Source organism: Mauremys mutica, chromosome 3, assembly GCF_020497125.1.
Source record: "Mauremys mutica isolate MM-2020 ecotype Southern chromosome 3, ASM2049712v1, whole genome shotgun sequence".
Lineage (NCBI taxonomy): Eukaryota > Metazoa > Chordata > Testudines > Geoemydidae > Mauremys > Mauremys mutica.
The window spans coordinates 104087975-104105554 of NC_059074.1; the positions used below are offsets into that span (position 1 = coordinate 104087975).

At 42.4% G+C, this 17580-nt stretch overlaps 1 protein-coding gene across 4 annotated transcripts in view; it reads right to left on the reverse strand.

Annotated features, from left to right (window-relative positions):
* The window catches only part of MAP7 (microtubule associated protein 7), a 197567-nt gene that overhangs the window by 68176 nt on the left and 111811 nt on the right, over nt 1-17580 (reverse strand). For all 4 annotated transcript variants that reach the window (XM_045010039.1, XM_045010040.1, XM_045010038.1 and 1 more), the window contains exons 2-3: nt 16115-16216; nt 8799-8876 (exon numbers count right to left, since the gene is read on the reverse strand). In XM_045010039.1, the coding sequence (XP_044865974.1) occupies nt 8799-8876; nt 16115-16216 (180 nt within the window). The remainder of the gene's footprint in view (nt 1-8798; nt 8877-16114; nt 16217-17580) is intronic.

A 17580-nucleotide genomic window follows, 5' to 3' on the forward strand; every position in this document is an offset into this window, starting at 1 on the left:
GAGCTGTATGCTATTCACAGGGGGTGCTCCTGCAACAACCCCACCTGTTCATTCTGTTCTTCCCCCAGCCTTCCTGGGCTACCATAGCATTGTCCCCCCACTTGTGTGATGACACAGTGACTTGTTAGTGAGAAATGAGTGGAAGGCAGCCTCCAGCTGCTATGATAGTCCAGACAGGACATTAAGCAGTGTGTAGGAGAGGAGCCCAGCATCCCACTGCTAGTCCAGGGGCAACTGAATCTTTTCTTTACACATGAAGGGTGGGGGCTGATGGAGCTCAGCCCCGTTGCTATGATGAAGACGGTTACCAGCCATATTGCACCATCTACCAGGAAAAATTAGGGGCAGGCACCCTTGATCGACCTAACTGATGCTAGTCGGCATGGTTACCAGTCCTTTTGCACTGCCCCATGTGCCAATAGGCTGATGATGACGATGGGTATCAGTCTTATTGTACCATCAGCCACCCATGGCAGGGGGGAGCAAGGATGTTGGTGTTGAGTGCTGCAGCATCGTGTCTATCTGCAGCATTCAGTAAAGATAGGGTGACATGTAAAAGAGTCAAGAGAGGATTGTTTTCCCTTTCACTTCTGGGGGTGGGTGGGGGGGTGCGTAAATTGCCGAGCTATGCCCTGACCCACCGCGGACACTGTGTTTGACCCTAGAAGCATTTGGAGCTCAGCCAAGAATGCAAATACTTTTCGGAGACTGCAAGAACTGTGGGATAGCTTGAGTCCTCCAGGCCATGAGCGTCCATTTGATTCTTTGGCTTTCTGTTACGCTTGTCACGCAGCAGTGAGCTGAGTCCCTGCTATGGCGTCTGTCTGGAGATTTTTTTAAAATGATTTTGAATTTCGTCTTCTGTAACGGAGCACTGATAGAACAGATTTGCCTGCCCTTACAGCAATCACATCCGCGTGGTCCATGCTGGAGCTCTTTCTTTATTTTGATTTTTAACTGCCTCGCCACACGTGCTGATCGGAGCTCCACGCTGGGCAAACAGGAAATATTCAAAAGTTCGTGGGGCTTTTCCTGTCTACCTGGCCACTGCATCCGAGTTCAGATTGCTGTCCAGAGCGGTCAGTGGTGCACTGTGGGATACCACCCGGAGGCCAATACCGTCGATCTGCGGCCACACTAACCCTAATCCGATATGGTAATACCGATACTAGCGCTACTCCTCTCGTTAGGGAGGAGTACAGAAACCGGTTTAAAGAGCCCTTTATATCGATATAAAGGGCCTCTTAGTGTGGACGGGTGTGGCGTTAAATCGGTTTAAACCGGTTTAAGGAGCGTAAAACACGTAGTGTAGACCAGGCCACTTTCTATGTGTGCCTTGATAGCTGATTGATGAATGGCACTGCTGCTAAAAGTCCCATTCTGTCCTCCTTAACTGAAAGGTCATTGACCATAATATTGGGCTTTGAAAATTCAGGTGAAATTCTGTAAACAGGAAAATCTTCTGGATATAACCAGAGTGCAGAAGACACTTCCATCTCAGAAAGACAAGTCTTGCATAATCCAGCAAATATACAGCATTTTGATGTCTCTTAAAGGAACACTGTCAACTTGAAAAATCACATTCCTATCTGAAAATCTGTACCTACTATTGTTACAAGCAACACATAAAGATTACTATAACAAAGACAGTAGAGAAATGCAATCTTTTTTCAGTTTACTTTGTGCATTTATTGCATTCATTTTGATTTGACATAAGAACACAAAGAAGCCTACCTAATGCCTATATGTGCCTTGCCCAACAATTTAAATCACAATCCATGCAAAACAACAACAAAAATAGCAACATTTTGTGTATTCTTTCAATACTGCCAACCCCAAGCATTCAAAAACCATAAGTCAGGCCCCAAAAATGATGAATGGCATAAAAATCATAACATCGTTGAAACAACAATAAAATGTGTGTTTTTATTTGCCTTCTGGTGTCTGAGACCTTCAGCATGACCTTGGGTTACATTTTTAGGCTTTTCTCTGAAACCATAAGAGCTAGAAACTTACTTTTCTTTTTAAATGAAAGCTGAGATTCTCCTCTTACAGGAGAGCTTTAAAAAGAGTACAAGATATTGTGAGACTTGCAATAAAAGCATGAGTTGGCAAAACCCCCGTCTCACTTTTACTGTTTTCTTGACAGGCTGTGGCCAGGGCCGGCTCCAGCATTTTTGCCGCCCCAAGCAGCGAAGGAAAGAAAAAGAAAAAAAAAAAAGAAAAACTCAACTGAGCTGCTGCCGAAGTGCCGAAGATGAAGAGAGGGAGTGAAGGACCCGCTGCCGAATTGCCGCCGCAGACCCAGACATGTCGCCCCAGCGATGAATGGACTGCCACCCCTTTCTGTTGGCTGCTCCAGGCACCTGCTTCCTTCGCTGGTGTCTGGAGCCGGCCCTGGCTGTGGCACTTCTTGGCTCGGGCACCAGCATGAGGCCAAAAGCTCACACTCTGTCCTTGAGGCAGCTCACTTGCATGCACATCTTTAGTTAGGCCCTGCAAGTGGACATTTACCAGTCACAGCAGCAGCAAAGCAAACTGGAAAGGCAACAGACAAAAACGCACACAAGAGAAGAAAGGGATAGGAGCTGGAGGGATGGACCTGCATACATTTGGGGGTGCTCCTTTGGGCCTGCCCACTCTGATTTGCTGGAAAGACCATTCTGAAAATCATCAGGCGAGCAAGAAAAACAACAAAAGACCTTGTCAGCTGATGATCTGGACCAGCATGTGTTCCCCCTTCCCCCAGTTTTTGAGATTCTCAATGCTTTTGTACAGACTAAAGTGTTTTCTTTTCCAGTGTTTGAAATTCTAATTAAGCCTCACATTAATACTAGTTGATCGTTATAATACAGGAACAGCCAGAGAGAATTTGTTCTGTTGTATGTGCCATAGGACCCGATTTTCCTGTTACCCATTTTACTCAGGTGATTTCAATGCAGGTACTCCTAATTTCCACCAGGCTCAGAGGAGAATCAGACTTGTAGTTTGTCTAAGCTACTGCCTTATTAATCCTCTCAATTATGCAGCCTGGCAACTGATTTCTAGTTTTTGAGATTCTAAATGAGCCCTTTCTGTATCTGATAACCGGCCACGATGAAAACAGATACGTCAACCATATACATTTTATGTTAAGTGGGGGAAGGGGAAAAGATTCATTGTATTACCAAAATACGAGGCTAAAATTTTAAAATACAAAATAACTTTGAAAGTAGTTTTGATGTTACCTTGAAAGGCAATGTATCCCTCACTGTATCAAAACAAGGCTGCGATGTTCCTTAAACTGTACAAACAACTGAATATTTTTAAACATATACACAGCTTTAATACTCTCTTACAACTTCTTCTTCTGTTTCTTTTTCTTCCTAAGCTGTGGGCCTGTCTCTAACCTCCCTCTTGACAAAAGAAATCAGTACTGTGGCCTAGGACGTATAGACTGGATTTTGACTTTTCTTATGAAAGAAAAACTTTGTTACTGAGGAAAGAATGAAGACTCTGTTATGTCAACACCTCTGAGAGCGATTGCCTAGATAGATATCCAAAAACAGGAGCAGAATGGAGAATGTAGAAGCTTGACAGATGACAATTCTTTCCCAAATAGGTTCTTACACCATACTCATCACTATAGTATCTGCACCTTCCAGAAGTGCATTAAGCAACGTGACTACCATCTGTCTTGTGTTTGTTCTCTCCTCCTCTCTCCAGAGGGAGAAAAGTGTGTAGTGGAGTGTCTTGTCTGCTAGGGTTGTTTAATACATGTGTTGCTATGTATTTATGTTACAGAAAGCAAGGTTACGGAAATATGTCTTAGGCCAGAAGGTGGTGAGGTTTGTGAAGGTCCTTAGTTCCTGTGGGAGTTCATTCCACAATCTTAAATTGGCCCCGAGAAAGTTCTGTTGCATAGATGAGTTTAACCCTTACTGTACAGAGTTCCCATGTGCTGGGGAACATAGTTATTCACCATGGTCTTCATATCCCAGAGCTTTAGGAAGTATTTTAGATACTTTGAACTCAAGGCCTGGAGCACCTTGAAGATAAGAACCGAGACCTTGAACTTGATTTGAAATTCTGCTGTGCTTGAAGTAGCCTATGTTGCTGAGGAGACACACTAAAGCCAACTAGAGATGGATCCATCTAATTGTTCTTGCTTTCTTCCTTTGTCTTTGTTCCTTTTTTTTATTTTGCCTGTCATTCTGTATGCCATAACTTAAGAACATAGGCTTGGCCATACTGGCTCAAATCAATGGTTCATTTAGCCCAATATCCTTTCTCTGATAGTGGCCAGAGCCAGATGCTTCTGACAGTTGGAGATTTAGGGACATATGGAGCATGGGGTTGCATCCCTGAACATTTTAATAGCCATTGATGGACCGATCCTCCATGAATTTATCTAATTATTTTTTAACTCATTTATAATGTTGGTCTTCACAACATCCCATGGCAACAAGTTCCACGTTTGTTGTGTGAAGAAGTATTTCCTTTTGTTTGTTTAAAGCCTAATTTAATCAGGTGATTCCTAGTTCTTGTGTTATGAGGAGGAGTAAATAACACTTCCTTATTTACTTTTTCCACACCAGTCATAATTTAATAGACCTCTATCATATCCCCCCTTAGTCATCTCTTTTCTAAGCTGAACAATCCCACTCCTTTTAATCTCTCCTCTGATGAAAGCTGTTCCATCCCCCTAATCATGTTCATTGCCCTTCTCTGTAACTTTTCCAGTTCTAATACTTTTTTTTTTTTTTTTTTGGAGATGGGACAATCAGAACTGCCTGCAGTATTCCAGGTGTGGGCATATAATGGATTTATATAGCACCATAATGATATTTTCTGTTTTATCTCTTTCCTAATGGTTTCTAACATTCTGTTAGCTCTTTTAAGTTCTGCTGCACACTGAGTGGATGTTTTCAGAGAACAATCCACGATGACTCCAAGATCTCTCTCTTGAGTGGTAACAGCTAATTTAGAACCCATCATTTTGCATGTATAATTGGGATTATGTTTCCCAATATGCATTACTTTGCATGTATCAATGTTGCATTTCATCTGCCATTTTGTTGCCCAGTCACCCAGTTTAGTGAGATCCATTTGTAAATCTTCACAAACAGCTTTGGACTTAACAATTTTAAGAAACTGTCTATCACCTGCAAATGTTGTCACCTCACTGTTCACCCCTTTTTCTAGATCATTTACGAATATGTTGAACAGCACTGGTCCCAGTACAGACCATTGGGGGATCCTGCTATTTACCTCTCTCCATTGTGAAAACTGTCTGTCTATTCCTACTCTGTTTCCTCTCTTTTAACCAGTCACTGATCTATAAAACGACTTTCTCTCTCATCCCATAACTGCTTAGTGTGCTTAACAGCCTTTGACGAGGAACTTAGTAAAAGGCTTTCTGAAAATCCAAATACACTATATGTCTGTTGATTCCCTCAAAGAAGTCTAATTGAATTTGGTAAGGCATGATTTCCCTTTACAAAAGCTGAGTTGACTCTTCTCCAACGGGTCATGTTTATCTACATCTAATAATTTTGTTCTTTGCTATAGTTTCAACCAATCTGCCCGGTACTGAAGTTAGGCTTACCGGCCAAAATGAACAGTTGCAATTATGCTTACTAGTTTAAAAGGAGAGTTACTCTAATTAAATTGTGAAAGGATTATAGAATTATGTTTTCCATCCCTCTTACTAAGCAGAAAATCAAGGTCTTTGCATCCAAATGAGCAGTGCTCAAAGTCAGCTAAAGGCCACATTTCCACACAACTTTTTTTTTTTTTTAAAAAAAGCTACTTAAAAGATGATATATTCTGATTTAGTGTGTCATTTTATAAAGGGTATATTCAATAGTCCACAGAGGCAGATCAGAGTTCTCATGCTCTGTTTGTGGCACCGAAGGCATAGCTCACAACATAGAGAGGGCCAGCAAGAGCAGAAGCAGTTGTGGTTCTATATTCACAAAAGAAAACTATATTTCTCCAATAGAAACACAGCTATTAAGTGTCAGCAGCTGGAGCCAGGCCCCATGGACACATCTGGCACACTGGCCATCTACCAACCTTACGGTTCTGCCTGCAGACCTTCAAGAGCGGCTGCAGAGTAATTTAGGTTTAATTTACCAAATGTAACCAACAACGAAGACCAAGTAATTAGGAATGCATTGCTTAGCCAGTTGCTGGGGTGACATTTGACCACAGAGAGGATGAGACTATTGCCAAACTCTTGATGTGTAAGTTCTCCTGGATATAGATGAGCATGCTTCTAGGAAGTCTCTCCATCAAAGAGAGGAGAACAGGAAGAAACCCAAAGTTAGTGAACAGAAGGCAGCTAACAAGCTAAGGTTAGCTGGTCCTAACACTGCATCAGGAAAAACACCTTCAGTGTTCAGCAGACACAGAAGCACTATCAAACTGTTGCTTCAGATGCTCCTATTGTAACTATTGTTCCCTTTGTCTTTTACTGTCTCATTGTCATCACTGACGTCATGATATCCTATGGCAGCAGCCTGGAGGGAGTGGGCTTATTTACACAGCTCCAGTCATGTGACTGTCTGGGTAAAGCAAATCGGTCACACTCAGCAATGCTTACATTAACAGTGGGGTACTGTTTGGAGACAAAACCTTGCATCGTAAAGCACTGGAGTTGATCCCCAGCTCAAGGAGACATACTCACACTAGCTCTGATCGAGCCAGCATGCTAAAAGCAGGGTGCAGTGGCAGTAGTGAGAGAGGCTAGCTGCCAAGACTGTGTGCTTGTCAGAGACACTGGGTACACGCTCAGGGTAGCTAGGACCTCCCCGTTTGTGCTGCCACAACTACATTCTGTTTTTAGAGCACTAGCTCAGTGACAGCTAGTGAGAGTATATCTCCTTGAACTGGGAATCACACCCCCAGCTCCAAGTGAAGACATACCCTTACTGTGTGGCTGCTATTCCTGCTACTGCTACAGCGGCTGTGTGTGCGCACAATTGTGTATATCCCTTCTTGGCTAAACTCTGCCCATTTTTTGGACTCCGCTGTAAATTGGTGTTTGCTATATAGGGCTTTTTTGTGTGTCCCCTGCCTGGCCTAAATTCCACATAGCTCCCTGCAGTCCCCTCTTGTTTAACACCAAGTTGAGAAAAATCCTGGCTTTTGACTTTATTTGGACTTTCATTTGCTAGGCCCAATCCTGAGCACCTGTAAATTCCTGAGCATCTGTGAAGGTAATGGGAGCTGTGGGTGCTCAATGCTGCTCAAGATAAAGGCTTTTTTACAAGAGAGGGAGCATGTCAGAGGTCAGCAGGGTACCAGACTACATATGTGCAATTTCCAAAAAAGCACAGACTGCATTTAATCTGCTGCACAGATGCAGTTGCAATGCAATGGATGAATAACTGATAGACTTCTGTCTCTTGTACCTGCATTTGATGCCTCAGACAATGGAGTGTGTGGTGTGTAACAGTTTATCTATATACCCTGATATGAACATATCAGATAACTAAGTTTTCAGACATTACACCAACCCTTTGCCCCCACCACCACCAAAAATGAATGACACGCTGCCATTCAAGAATTCATGACCACCACATTTGAATTGACTTTTCACTTTTTTTTCTACGCATAAATGAGAAAAAGATAAGCAACTTCTTTTTGTCAGGTGCAAAATCCTCTGATACAAAACATTTTGCCACTTTTGCACAGACCTAAAAATTTATTCTATTTTTTTTTTTACTTTTAGATTTCACAGCTATCACTCAGTTTCATTTAGTAGAGAAAAACATGAAATGCAGAAAGTTACAGAAAAAATTATCCACTGAGAACACTGACAACAGGCTGCTTTAAAAAAATGGGTCAATACATGCAACTGTTATTAGCCATACAAATCTTTATTAATCTTTTTACCTTTATGATATATGAGTGGGCCAAATTCAGTTCTCATTTACACTATTGTAAATATGGAGTAACACCATCAAGATTAGTGTTCTAAACGAGAGCCAAATTTGGGCCAATATGCAATGGGTGAAATTGAGACTAGCACAAGGCCTGTGCACCACTTAAGCTCCATTTTGATGACTTCAGTGGTGTGACTTTACCCTCACAGAAAGAAGAAATGATTTAAAAAAAAACAACAACAAAAAAAGAGTGAGATTTATTATTAGAAATCTTGTGTAAGAAAAATACAAAGATTATAGCCTGTAATTTGTTTTGCTATCCTACATCAAGATAAAAAATAGCTGCTTGTCAGTTAACCTTAGTGTAAATATTTATCTGGATAGTCTGGTTATGAGTACTGTGCATGCACACATTATTACTTTAATATCATGAACAGATGCAATCAACAAGTAGAAAAAAATCTGATCAAGCAAAAGGAAACAAAAAAACCACACTGATATCTAAAATTCAATCTATACATGGACACAATTTGCTATGATGTTTTATGTACAACACAGGATTGTGTTCAACATACACTATTAGGAAAAATTCTGCTCTAAGTCTGGAGAACCTCCCCAGAAGAAATCGGAGCTATTTTCACTTATACTGATGTAAATGAGAGCAGAATTTGGCCCATTTAGTTCAATACTATAAAGAGCTTTAAGACACATGTAATAGGATAAGTAATGGCAAGTACCAGAATATGCATGAACACCAGGTCTACCCTCAAAATGTAATGAAATGTCTAAAAGAACAATACTGCATATTTAATTACATGATTTTTCTGATGCTGCTAGGGATAGCATATTGTACTATTAGTTCAATTAGTATTGTACAAAAAAGTACAATCTTGAAAATTATAGCTGCTAAATAAAGTTATGTCTCACCTAACTGCTTTTCCAGTTCCTCTCTCCGTACCCTAGCAAGCCGTTGTCTGTCATCAACTTTTAGTACAGGTGGATGGTCTGAAACGACAAAAAAACAACAAAAAATCAGAAAGAGAGATTAAGATCTTATATTAGAAAATGCAAGTTTACTAGAACAGCAACCACTACCTACAATGGTAGCTATAATGGCAGTCTCAAACAAAATCCAGTGTCTCCAAAAATCCCTCATATTAAACTAAGATTAGCTATTTAGTATAAGTGTGAACCCATTCTAATTATACCAAGGTGAAAAGAACCAACATAAATACTCACTGAAAAATCTAGGGTAAAGTGGCAACCCTGATCCCTCTAGCAAGGTTGGCTGTTCTTGCTACAACAAAGCTAGATTATTTTTTTTTAGATCTTTATAACTTAGAGACTTTAAAAATCACTTTGGAATCAACTTTGGTTCTTTTTTTATGTGGGTACAGTTTGGGAAAAAACAATCAATTTATCTCAAGGAAGAAATACAGTAAGGTTCTGTTTAGTAATGGGGACATTTCTGGAATTTTAAAAAATGAATGGAGATTCAGCAGAGCTTAACTTTAACCATGTAAGTAATGTCATAGCACGCTTAAAAATAAACACAAGCTGAAGTGCTTTCCTGAATCAATGCCTACATTGGTCTATAGGCTCTCTGTTCTATGTTAGAAAAGTAAAAACCTAGCATACATCATGGTTTTTTTGTTTTTGTTTTTTGCTAAAGCAGGCAGGGCAATATCTCATTGATCTTGCATTGTAATTTCCAATAAGACACTGAAACCCCTCCTTGATGCAGAACCACAGAGTACGCTCACTGTACAGTACATTGACCATGAAATGGTAATAGCTTTGAAAAAGCCATTTCCTTGAGGACTGTTGAGAAGTGCAGTACATGAAAAACCAAGTTAGATCTTGACAAAGTAATGCACAGAATTTATGTCCCCCACAGAAAAATGACTTTCTGACAGGGAAGCAAAGGGAAGCCACAAGAGTGGTCATATGACCCTCCCCAGCAGCATGTTTTGGATGCCCAGGGCAGCCGGCAGAGAGGTAAATTACGGTGGGGCACAGAGTGGGATGGGAAAGACCCAGCTGGTGGCTCCTACCCTGCAATGGGCTCCGTTGCTCGTCACAGCTGAGCTGGGGAGGACGGGACTTCCTCTTCCCCTGCATGGCATCTGGGGCTGGGTCAGACCCACCCCCAGTTCCTCCCTCCCCCACTGCAAGAAGCTCTGCAAACCTCCTTTCCAAGCTTTCTGCACTCATCGCTCCTCAGCTGCAGGGGGAGTGATCCCTGTACAGGGAGCTACTTTACCATCCACCCAACCCCTGTGAATACCCAGACCCTCCCGCCAAACCTCACCCCCCGCACTCAGAACCACCCTGATGAGCCCCACTTCCCCTGCACCTAGACCACCCCTGACAAGCCACCTGGATCCCCACCCCACTGAGCCCCATTCCCACAGCATCTGGACCCCCCCCCCAATGAAGGTACTTTGTCAGGGGAGATGTGGCAAAACTTGCTTTGTCACTACCTATTCTTTACTTGTTCTTTAGATAAAGGAGTTCAGTCTTCAGGGTTGTTAATTTGACACTCCTCACAAGTACTGAAAAGTTTACTAAAAAACAAACAAACAAACAAAAAACAACAATGGAAAAACAGAATGATAGAAAAGATTTTTGGGTATAATAAACAGTCAGTGTTATTTTGATACTGGGGAGAACTAGACCCCAGTTTTTATAGTTTTCATATGCGTCTTCATCATGAAAAGAGACTAGGACATGCTGGATGTGACTGGAATCTAAATAATAATGTAAGCAAGGTAACTATTAACATAGAAACTACTGTGCTTTTAGAATCTCAAACGCATCAATTTTCAAGTAAAGCAAGTGGCACTCGATTTATACATGCAGTTATGCTACGTGAGTGCACATATACTTGATATACACCATCATATCAGGGATACGTGTGCATAAGTAAGTGTGTGCTAATGTCTGAATATGACTGCACCCTACTTTGAAAATCTGGTTTTATAATATCCAAAGCCATGGTCCAACAGAAAACAACACTTACACTGAATAAAGTTGAGGGAAAACTAACATATTTGTGGAAAATAAATGTTGAAGCGAGGTTGAGACTTTAAAAACTGATTTACGATGGCTATTTGAGTTGCAGTAAATAAATAATTTAGATATAATCATCTGACTTGATGCTGGTGCACTAGAATGACAGAACCTTGCCATCTTGGATGAATGATTTGTTGCTCCCTAGCTTAAGTTTAATTATTTTAAAAATGTTATCAGTGAACAATGATCTGATGATGTAACACCAATCTGATTAGTGGTTAGAGATTACAGTCCTGATTCAATGAGTTACACTAAGGTAAGACTAGAACAACAGTGGCAAATCACACTCAATGCTGGGAGAATGAAAGATAAATATATTAACTGAGCTACAAGCTGAAAATTAGGTTAACATTACTAAAGTGAAATGAAAAATCATTAACAAGGATACAGGTAATTTGTTACCTAAACTCACCGGGCCAGATTCTTAACTATTGTATATTGGCCTAGATTACTGAAGGCTATGTAGCTATGCTGTTTTATGCCAGTTTTGACTCTGGGTCCCCATGTATGGTCGATATTCAGAATTTGGATCAATTTAAAGAAAATGGTGGCTCTTGTCCATTCTTTTTAATATACCAGGACAGGATACAGGTTAACATAGCATTCCCTTCTGGAATGCCATCAAACCCGTCAATGCTTGTGACTGGCCCAGAGAGGACAGTTTGTGAATCTCTCCAACTCAAGTAGGCTGTAGACATTTGGATCATTGTGCAATAAATATGAAATCCCCCAGGAAAGAGTTTGTTTTCAGCAACTTCAGCATTCTGTCAACTTGATGGTAAGTGATCGGGGAGCTCAGGATCATCTAGAGCAGGGGTCCCCAACCCCCGGGCCGCGGACCGGTACCAGTCTGCGGCCTGTTAGGAACCGGGCCGCGAACCGACCCCTAGCACATCAAGCGGCGTGTCTCCGGCGGGCCCCCTGAGCCCCGCCCCCTCAGAGCCGCGTGGTGAGGGGGCGGGGCTGCGAGCTCCGGGCTGAGCTCAGCTGCCTCTGCTCGGCGTGGAGCTCCCAGCCCCACCCCCTCACCACGTGGCTCTGAGCGGGACGGAGCTCAGGCCCCGCCGGAGGCACGCTGGAGCTGTCGGGCGAGGCGCTGAGGCTCTGGGTGAAGAGGGAGCCGGGGGTAAGAGGCTGGGGCCAGGGGGGTTGGCCAAGAGGCAGGGAGTCCTGGGGACAGTCAGGGCACAGAGAGGGGGCGGTCAGGGGGCAGGGAAGGGGGGGGGTTGGATTGTGGGTGTTCTGGGGGGGGTCTGTCAGGACTCAGCGGGGGGGAGATAGGGGTTGGGGCAGTCAGGGGACAGAGAGCAGGGGTGGGGTCCCAGGGTGGTGGGGGATGGTGAGGGGACAAGGAGCAGGATGGGTCGGAGATTCTGAGGGGGGCGGGCAGTCGGGGGGGCAGGAAGTGGGTGGGGGTCAGATAGGGGGGCAGGGCTCCCACTAATTCTGCATTATGGTCAGTTGTATAATTATTTCATTATATATTACAATAATAATAGAAATAAAAGTACAAAAATAAATGTAATGCGCTTGAATCGTCCCAAAACCATCCCACAGGTCCGCGGAAATTTTTTTTTCTACGAAACCGGTCCCTGGTGCCAAAAAGGTTGGGGACCACTGAGCTAGAGTACATGCTGCTTCTTTCAGAATACACTATTCCCTACCTGGTTCTTTTCTACCTTCTGTCAGATGTTTACGTAGGAGAGAAGGAGAGGGATTCCTCTGAAAGGAACAAAGATGATAAGGAAAGATGAACTGTGAAAGTCTTGGCTAATAATGAGCAGCGGCTTGAAGAAAAAAAAAGTGCTCTCTGCCATTCAATTTAAAGAACTCAATTACTCTTGCTACATTGCACATTTAACTATCTTGATAGATAAGCTAGAAAAACCTCATGGAATTCAGAAGTATGTCCCAAATTGTTCAGGGGGTGCACCTGTATTCTATCATGGGTTGTTCTCCATTGTATTTTTTGCGGGTGTGTGTGTAAGAGGAAATAAATTTTGGCACAAGGGTGGATATGAGAGCTCAGAGATTAGCGGCAAACCAAATATCACACCTGCCTCTGCTCTGCTGGTGGTTGGAATAGACAGGGGTAATGAAGCAAATCCGACTAGGTTAATTACATCTCTCTTCTAGGTCTGGAAATCAACCCTTCATTGTTTGGCCTCATGCCCAAGCTCCAACAATAGCACTCTGGATCCCACTGATAATTTTAAAATTTGTGGTTAGGTAGAAAAGTTCCACAGGGCACTGCTACCCCTTTTGTCTCTCGTCTCTTTACACATTTAGACAGGGTCTCTCAGTTAAAAACACTTATGTCTGGGACCCAGAGGAACTAGCACTTTAGAGGAGTGTGAAAATGCCAGTCTGTATGTTCAGAGTAATATAACTCTGCCTTAATCTTATTTATCATGGTCATGTGCTCTGGGTTCTCCCACAGCGAGATGGAAGATGTGCTGCTAGGGGCCGCTGCTGCAGAGCTCCCTCAGCTCTCATTCACCTAAGTGGGAGCTGAAGGTGCACAGCTTCTTGTTGAAGGTGCTGAAGCACGTTGCAGGATCCGGCCATTGGTGTGGAAGCTGTTGAATGGTCATGCTGAAATGTCTTTGTATTCATTATGCTCAGATAATTATACCTAATAGAGTTTCAGGGCATAATATACAAATGCTCAATAGTTAACCTCAGAGCACTCCTGTCAGACAGGTAATCAGGGAGGCACTGGTCATGGCTCCATAGCAAAAGTTTAATTTAGAACTTAAAGCAGGGATGTATGAAAATACCCCTATGAAAATACAGTGAATCCACCACAAAAGTTACACTGCTTCCTTTTTGAGTACAGAATGAATAAATGTTCTGAGAATTTACAAGTAACTCTATGAAATTAGTTTAGGAGTTATAATTAAAATAGATCCCTTAAGAAATGTAGCACTCAGTGTCAACCTTTTTTGTCTCCAACTATCTTAGCAATGGAATAATAGAGACTCTTCAAACTTTCCATATAATTAATATTAATTGAAATTTTCTGCATAGGTTACATTTGAAGAAATTAGGTTCTAATTATGCTAAGTGACTGATTATTATATCTAATTATTAAGATTGCTTCATAGACAATGGGCCAGTTTCAGTAGCTCAGGCCACTCTTAACTGGGGCCATTGTGACATCACAGATAAAACTCCTTTCTTCGTGCCCATCTCCACTCAACACCCACAAGCACTCCTCACACACAAACACTTCCCTTCCCCTCTTGACGCCCATGGTTCTGCTTTGTGGTGGTGGGAGATCTGAGGCGGACAGTGAGGAAGGTCGGGGGAGAGAATGAGCAAGTGGACAGGATAGGAGGAAGCTGGTATGTGTGAGGGCCCATGGGAAAGGAGGACCGTGTGTTGGCCACCAGTGCTATTCAAAGGGAGAGCCTTCCCTCTCATCTACATTCACTCTATCTCCCTAATCCTTGCACTGTCCTGTTGTCATCTGCCTCAAGCCTTTTATAGATAACTTTTAAAAAAGAAATAGATCTGTTTCCTTTCAGCTATGACAGTCAAGTTCCAGTTTCACATCCTGGAAGATTACCTGGTAAGTGTGCCAGTGTATTTTTTACAAAAATAATTATAACATAAAAATACCACCTCCATCGCCACTCCAACCACTCACAGAGTAAACTTTGTTTAGGATGGGACTTGCGCATTTTTACTACCATGTCATGAAAATGCTTTGAGCAGGTTTTCATAACAGTGGTAAAAACAACTATCAGCTAAATCAGTAAACCAACTGCAAGTTAAGGGCCAGATTCACTAGTAAACTCTGACTGGTTTGCACAGTTTCATTGATGCAAAACAACTGTAAACCTGGTGTAATTGGCCACTACACTGCAGCTATTTTGTGCTGCTCCAGAGTTCTGCAAAACACACAAAATGTACCAGTGAATTCAGCCTTAATGGATAAAATAAAATTTAAAAAAAATGTAACGTTTGATACTAATACATAGTAAGACTCATTCTGGACACTACACGGTAGCGCTCTCTTTTTTTGTATAGCATTCATGTAGTTATGGCTTGGTATAAGAAGAGGGAGGGAGCATTTGGTGAGCAATGAAGTGGTGCTATGCCCAGTCTGCCACTGGTGCAAGATCCCTGAGGGACTTTATTCTAGTGGCATAGGTTACAGGTGTTCTTTTTAAGCTCTAACGTGCATGTAGCCTAGAAACTCAGAAACTGTAACCCCACCTCCACTTTGCCCAAGCTCCCCTGGGACTGAATGGAGAACCAAGCTTTAGGAGCTGAATTTTGTTTGGGATGGGGCAGGAACTCTACTCACTCACAAACAGTGTGAGCGATTGCTTAAGACTGGACTCCGGCATCATTATAACAATGGAATGAAAATGCATGTGAGCCTTGTCTACACCTGTCTTAGCCGGGGGAAGCGGCACCATTCTGAAACATGGGTACTAATTTTACTAGTGCAGAGGCAGCCTTGCTGGCTTTAAGGTTGTGCCTCACGCCCTCAGACCTGACTCCTTCCATTTAGGAACTTGTCTACACAACTATTTAAATCGTAGCAAGCAAGGGTGTGAAACTACCCCGTGGTAGTCTGCTGATTTCATATGCTTTTTCTGGTGTGAGCACAGATAGAGAGATGACTTTTTTTCCATTTTCAGAACTAAAATGAACATGGCTTTTTTGCGCATTATCAGCACAGCTGAGCAGGGATAAGCATTCATAATTATTTTCAGCTGAAGTAGCAGCAAATGAAATATAAGAGCCCAAAACATTTTTAAAGGTTCTACAAAAATAACAGCTTTTCAGTGGTCTAGGCCAGGGGTCAGCAACCTTTCAGAAGTGGGGTGCTGAGTCTTCATATATTCACTCTAATTTAAGGTTTCACATGCCAGTAATACATTTTAACGTTTTTAGAAGGTCTCTTTCTATAAGTCTATAATATATAACTAAACTATTGTTGTATGTAAAGTAAATAAGGATTTTAAAATGTTTAAGAAGCTTCATTTAAAATTAAATTAAAATGCAGAGCCCCCCCGACCAGTGGCCAGGACCTGGGCACTGTGAGTGCCACTGAAAATCACCTCACGTGCCGCCTTCGGCACCCGTGCCATAGGTTGCCTACCCCGTCTAGGCAAACAAACAGTGGTGATGAGAAGTGTATAATGGCGTACCTGCTTTTGCTACAGAGTTGTTGGGGCTTTGCCCTGAAGCAGCAGAAGTGGGATGGCTGGAAGAAGCAGCTTTCTTGTCTTGCACTTTAGAGTCTTCTGATGCTAAAAAGAGAAGGAAAAGAGATTACATAATTAACCATGCTATTAGAAAACAGTCTCTGTAAATTATTCATGTTATATAGCATTTAATTAACAACTCTGGCCATGCCTGTTATTTTAGAAAAAGTACCCTATAACATTTGGTGCAGACAAATGGTCCTTCCAAATTTCCCCATAATCATGTATGGCATTGAAGTTTTATCATAGAATATTCAGGTTGGAAGAGACCTCAGGAGGTCATCTAGTCCAATCCCCTGCTCAAAGCAGGACCAACACCAACTAAATCATCCCAGCCAGGGCTTTGTCAAGCCAGGCCTTAAAAACCTCTAAGGATGGAGATTCCACGACCTCCCTAGGTAACCCATTCCAGTGCTTCATCACCCTTCTAGTGAAATAGTGGTACCACTGAGAACACCCGAGCTCCATCCTCTTTGGAACTCCTCTTCAGGTAGTTGAAGGCTGCTATCAAATCCCCCCTCACTCTTCTCTTTTGCAGATTAAATAACCCCAATTCCCTCAGCCTCTCCTCGTAAATCATGTGCCCCAGCCCCCTAATAATTTTCGTTGCCATCCACTGGACTTTCTCCAATTTCTCCACATTCCTTCTGTAGTGGTGGGACTAAAACTGGACACAATACTCCAAGTGTGGCCTCACCAGTGCCGAATAGAGGGGAGTAATTACTTCCCTCGATCTGCTGGCAATGCTCCTACTAATACAGCCCAATATGCCATTGGCCTTCAACGAGGGCAGACTGCTGACTCTAATCCAGCTTCTCGTCCACGGTAATCCCCAGGTCCTTTCCTGAAGAACTGCTGCTTAATCAGTCAGTCCCCAGCCTGTAGCACTGCATGAGATTCTTCCTTCCTAATCTAGCCATGAAACTCCCCATTCAGGTTGAGGAAAGATGTATAACAAAATTCCCCCTCTACAGTGCTCCCTTTAATACTGTCTCTGAATTGTCTATGCTATTCTACTAAATGCTCGTTTTTCTGGTTTCCTCTCAGTGATGCTTAAATCCATGTTGAGTCATTACCTCTGACCAGCATATGAGACCACTGCTTCCAAAATCAGCCACATATAACAAAATTCATCAGCCTTCAAACACCTGCTCCTGATCCATTTCCTTCAGAGGGAGCTGGATTGGGCTCTTAATCAGGGCTAATAGCAAAGCAACAGAAGCAACAACTGATTGAGGCTGCCCAGTGATTTACGAGTAGCACAAACACTCCAACTAGAACTGTGCAAACAACTGATTTTTTGGTTCAGCCGGCAAACTGGAAAATCAGAACAAACATTTGGTTCAGTTCCAAAAATGTTCAGAATACATGTCAGCAAATCGGAAAAGTCTAGTCAGCTTCAAAAAAGA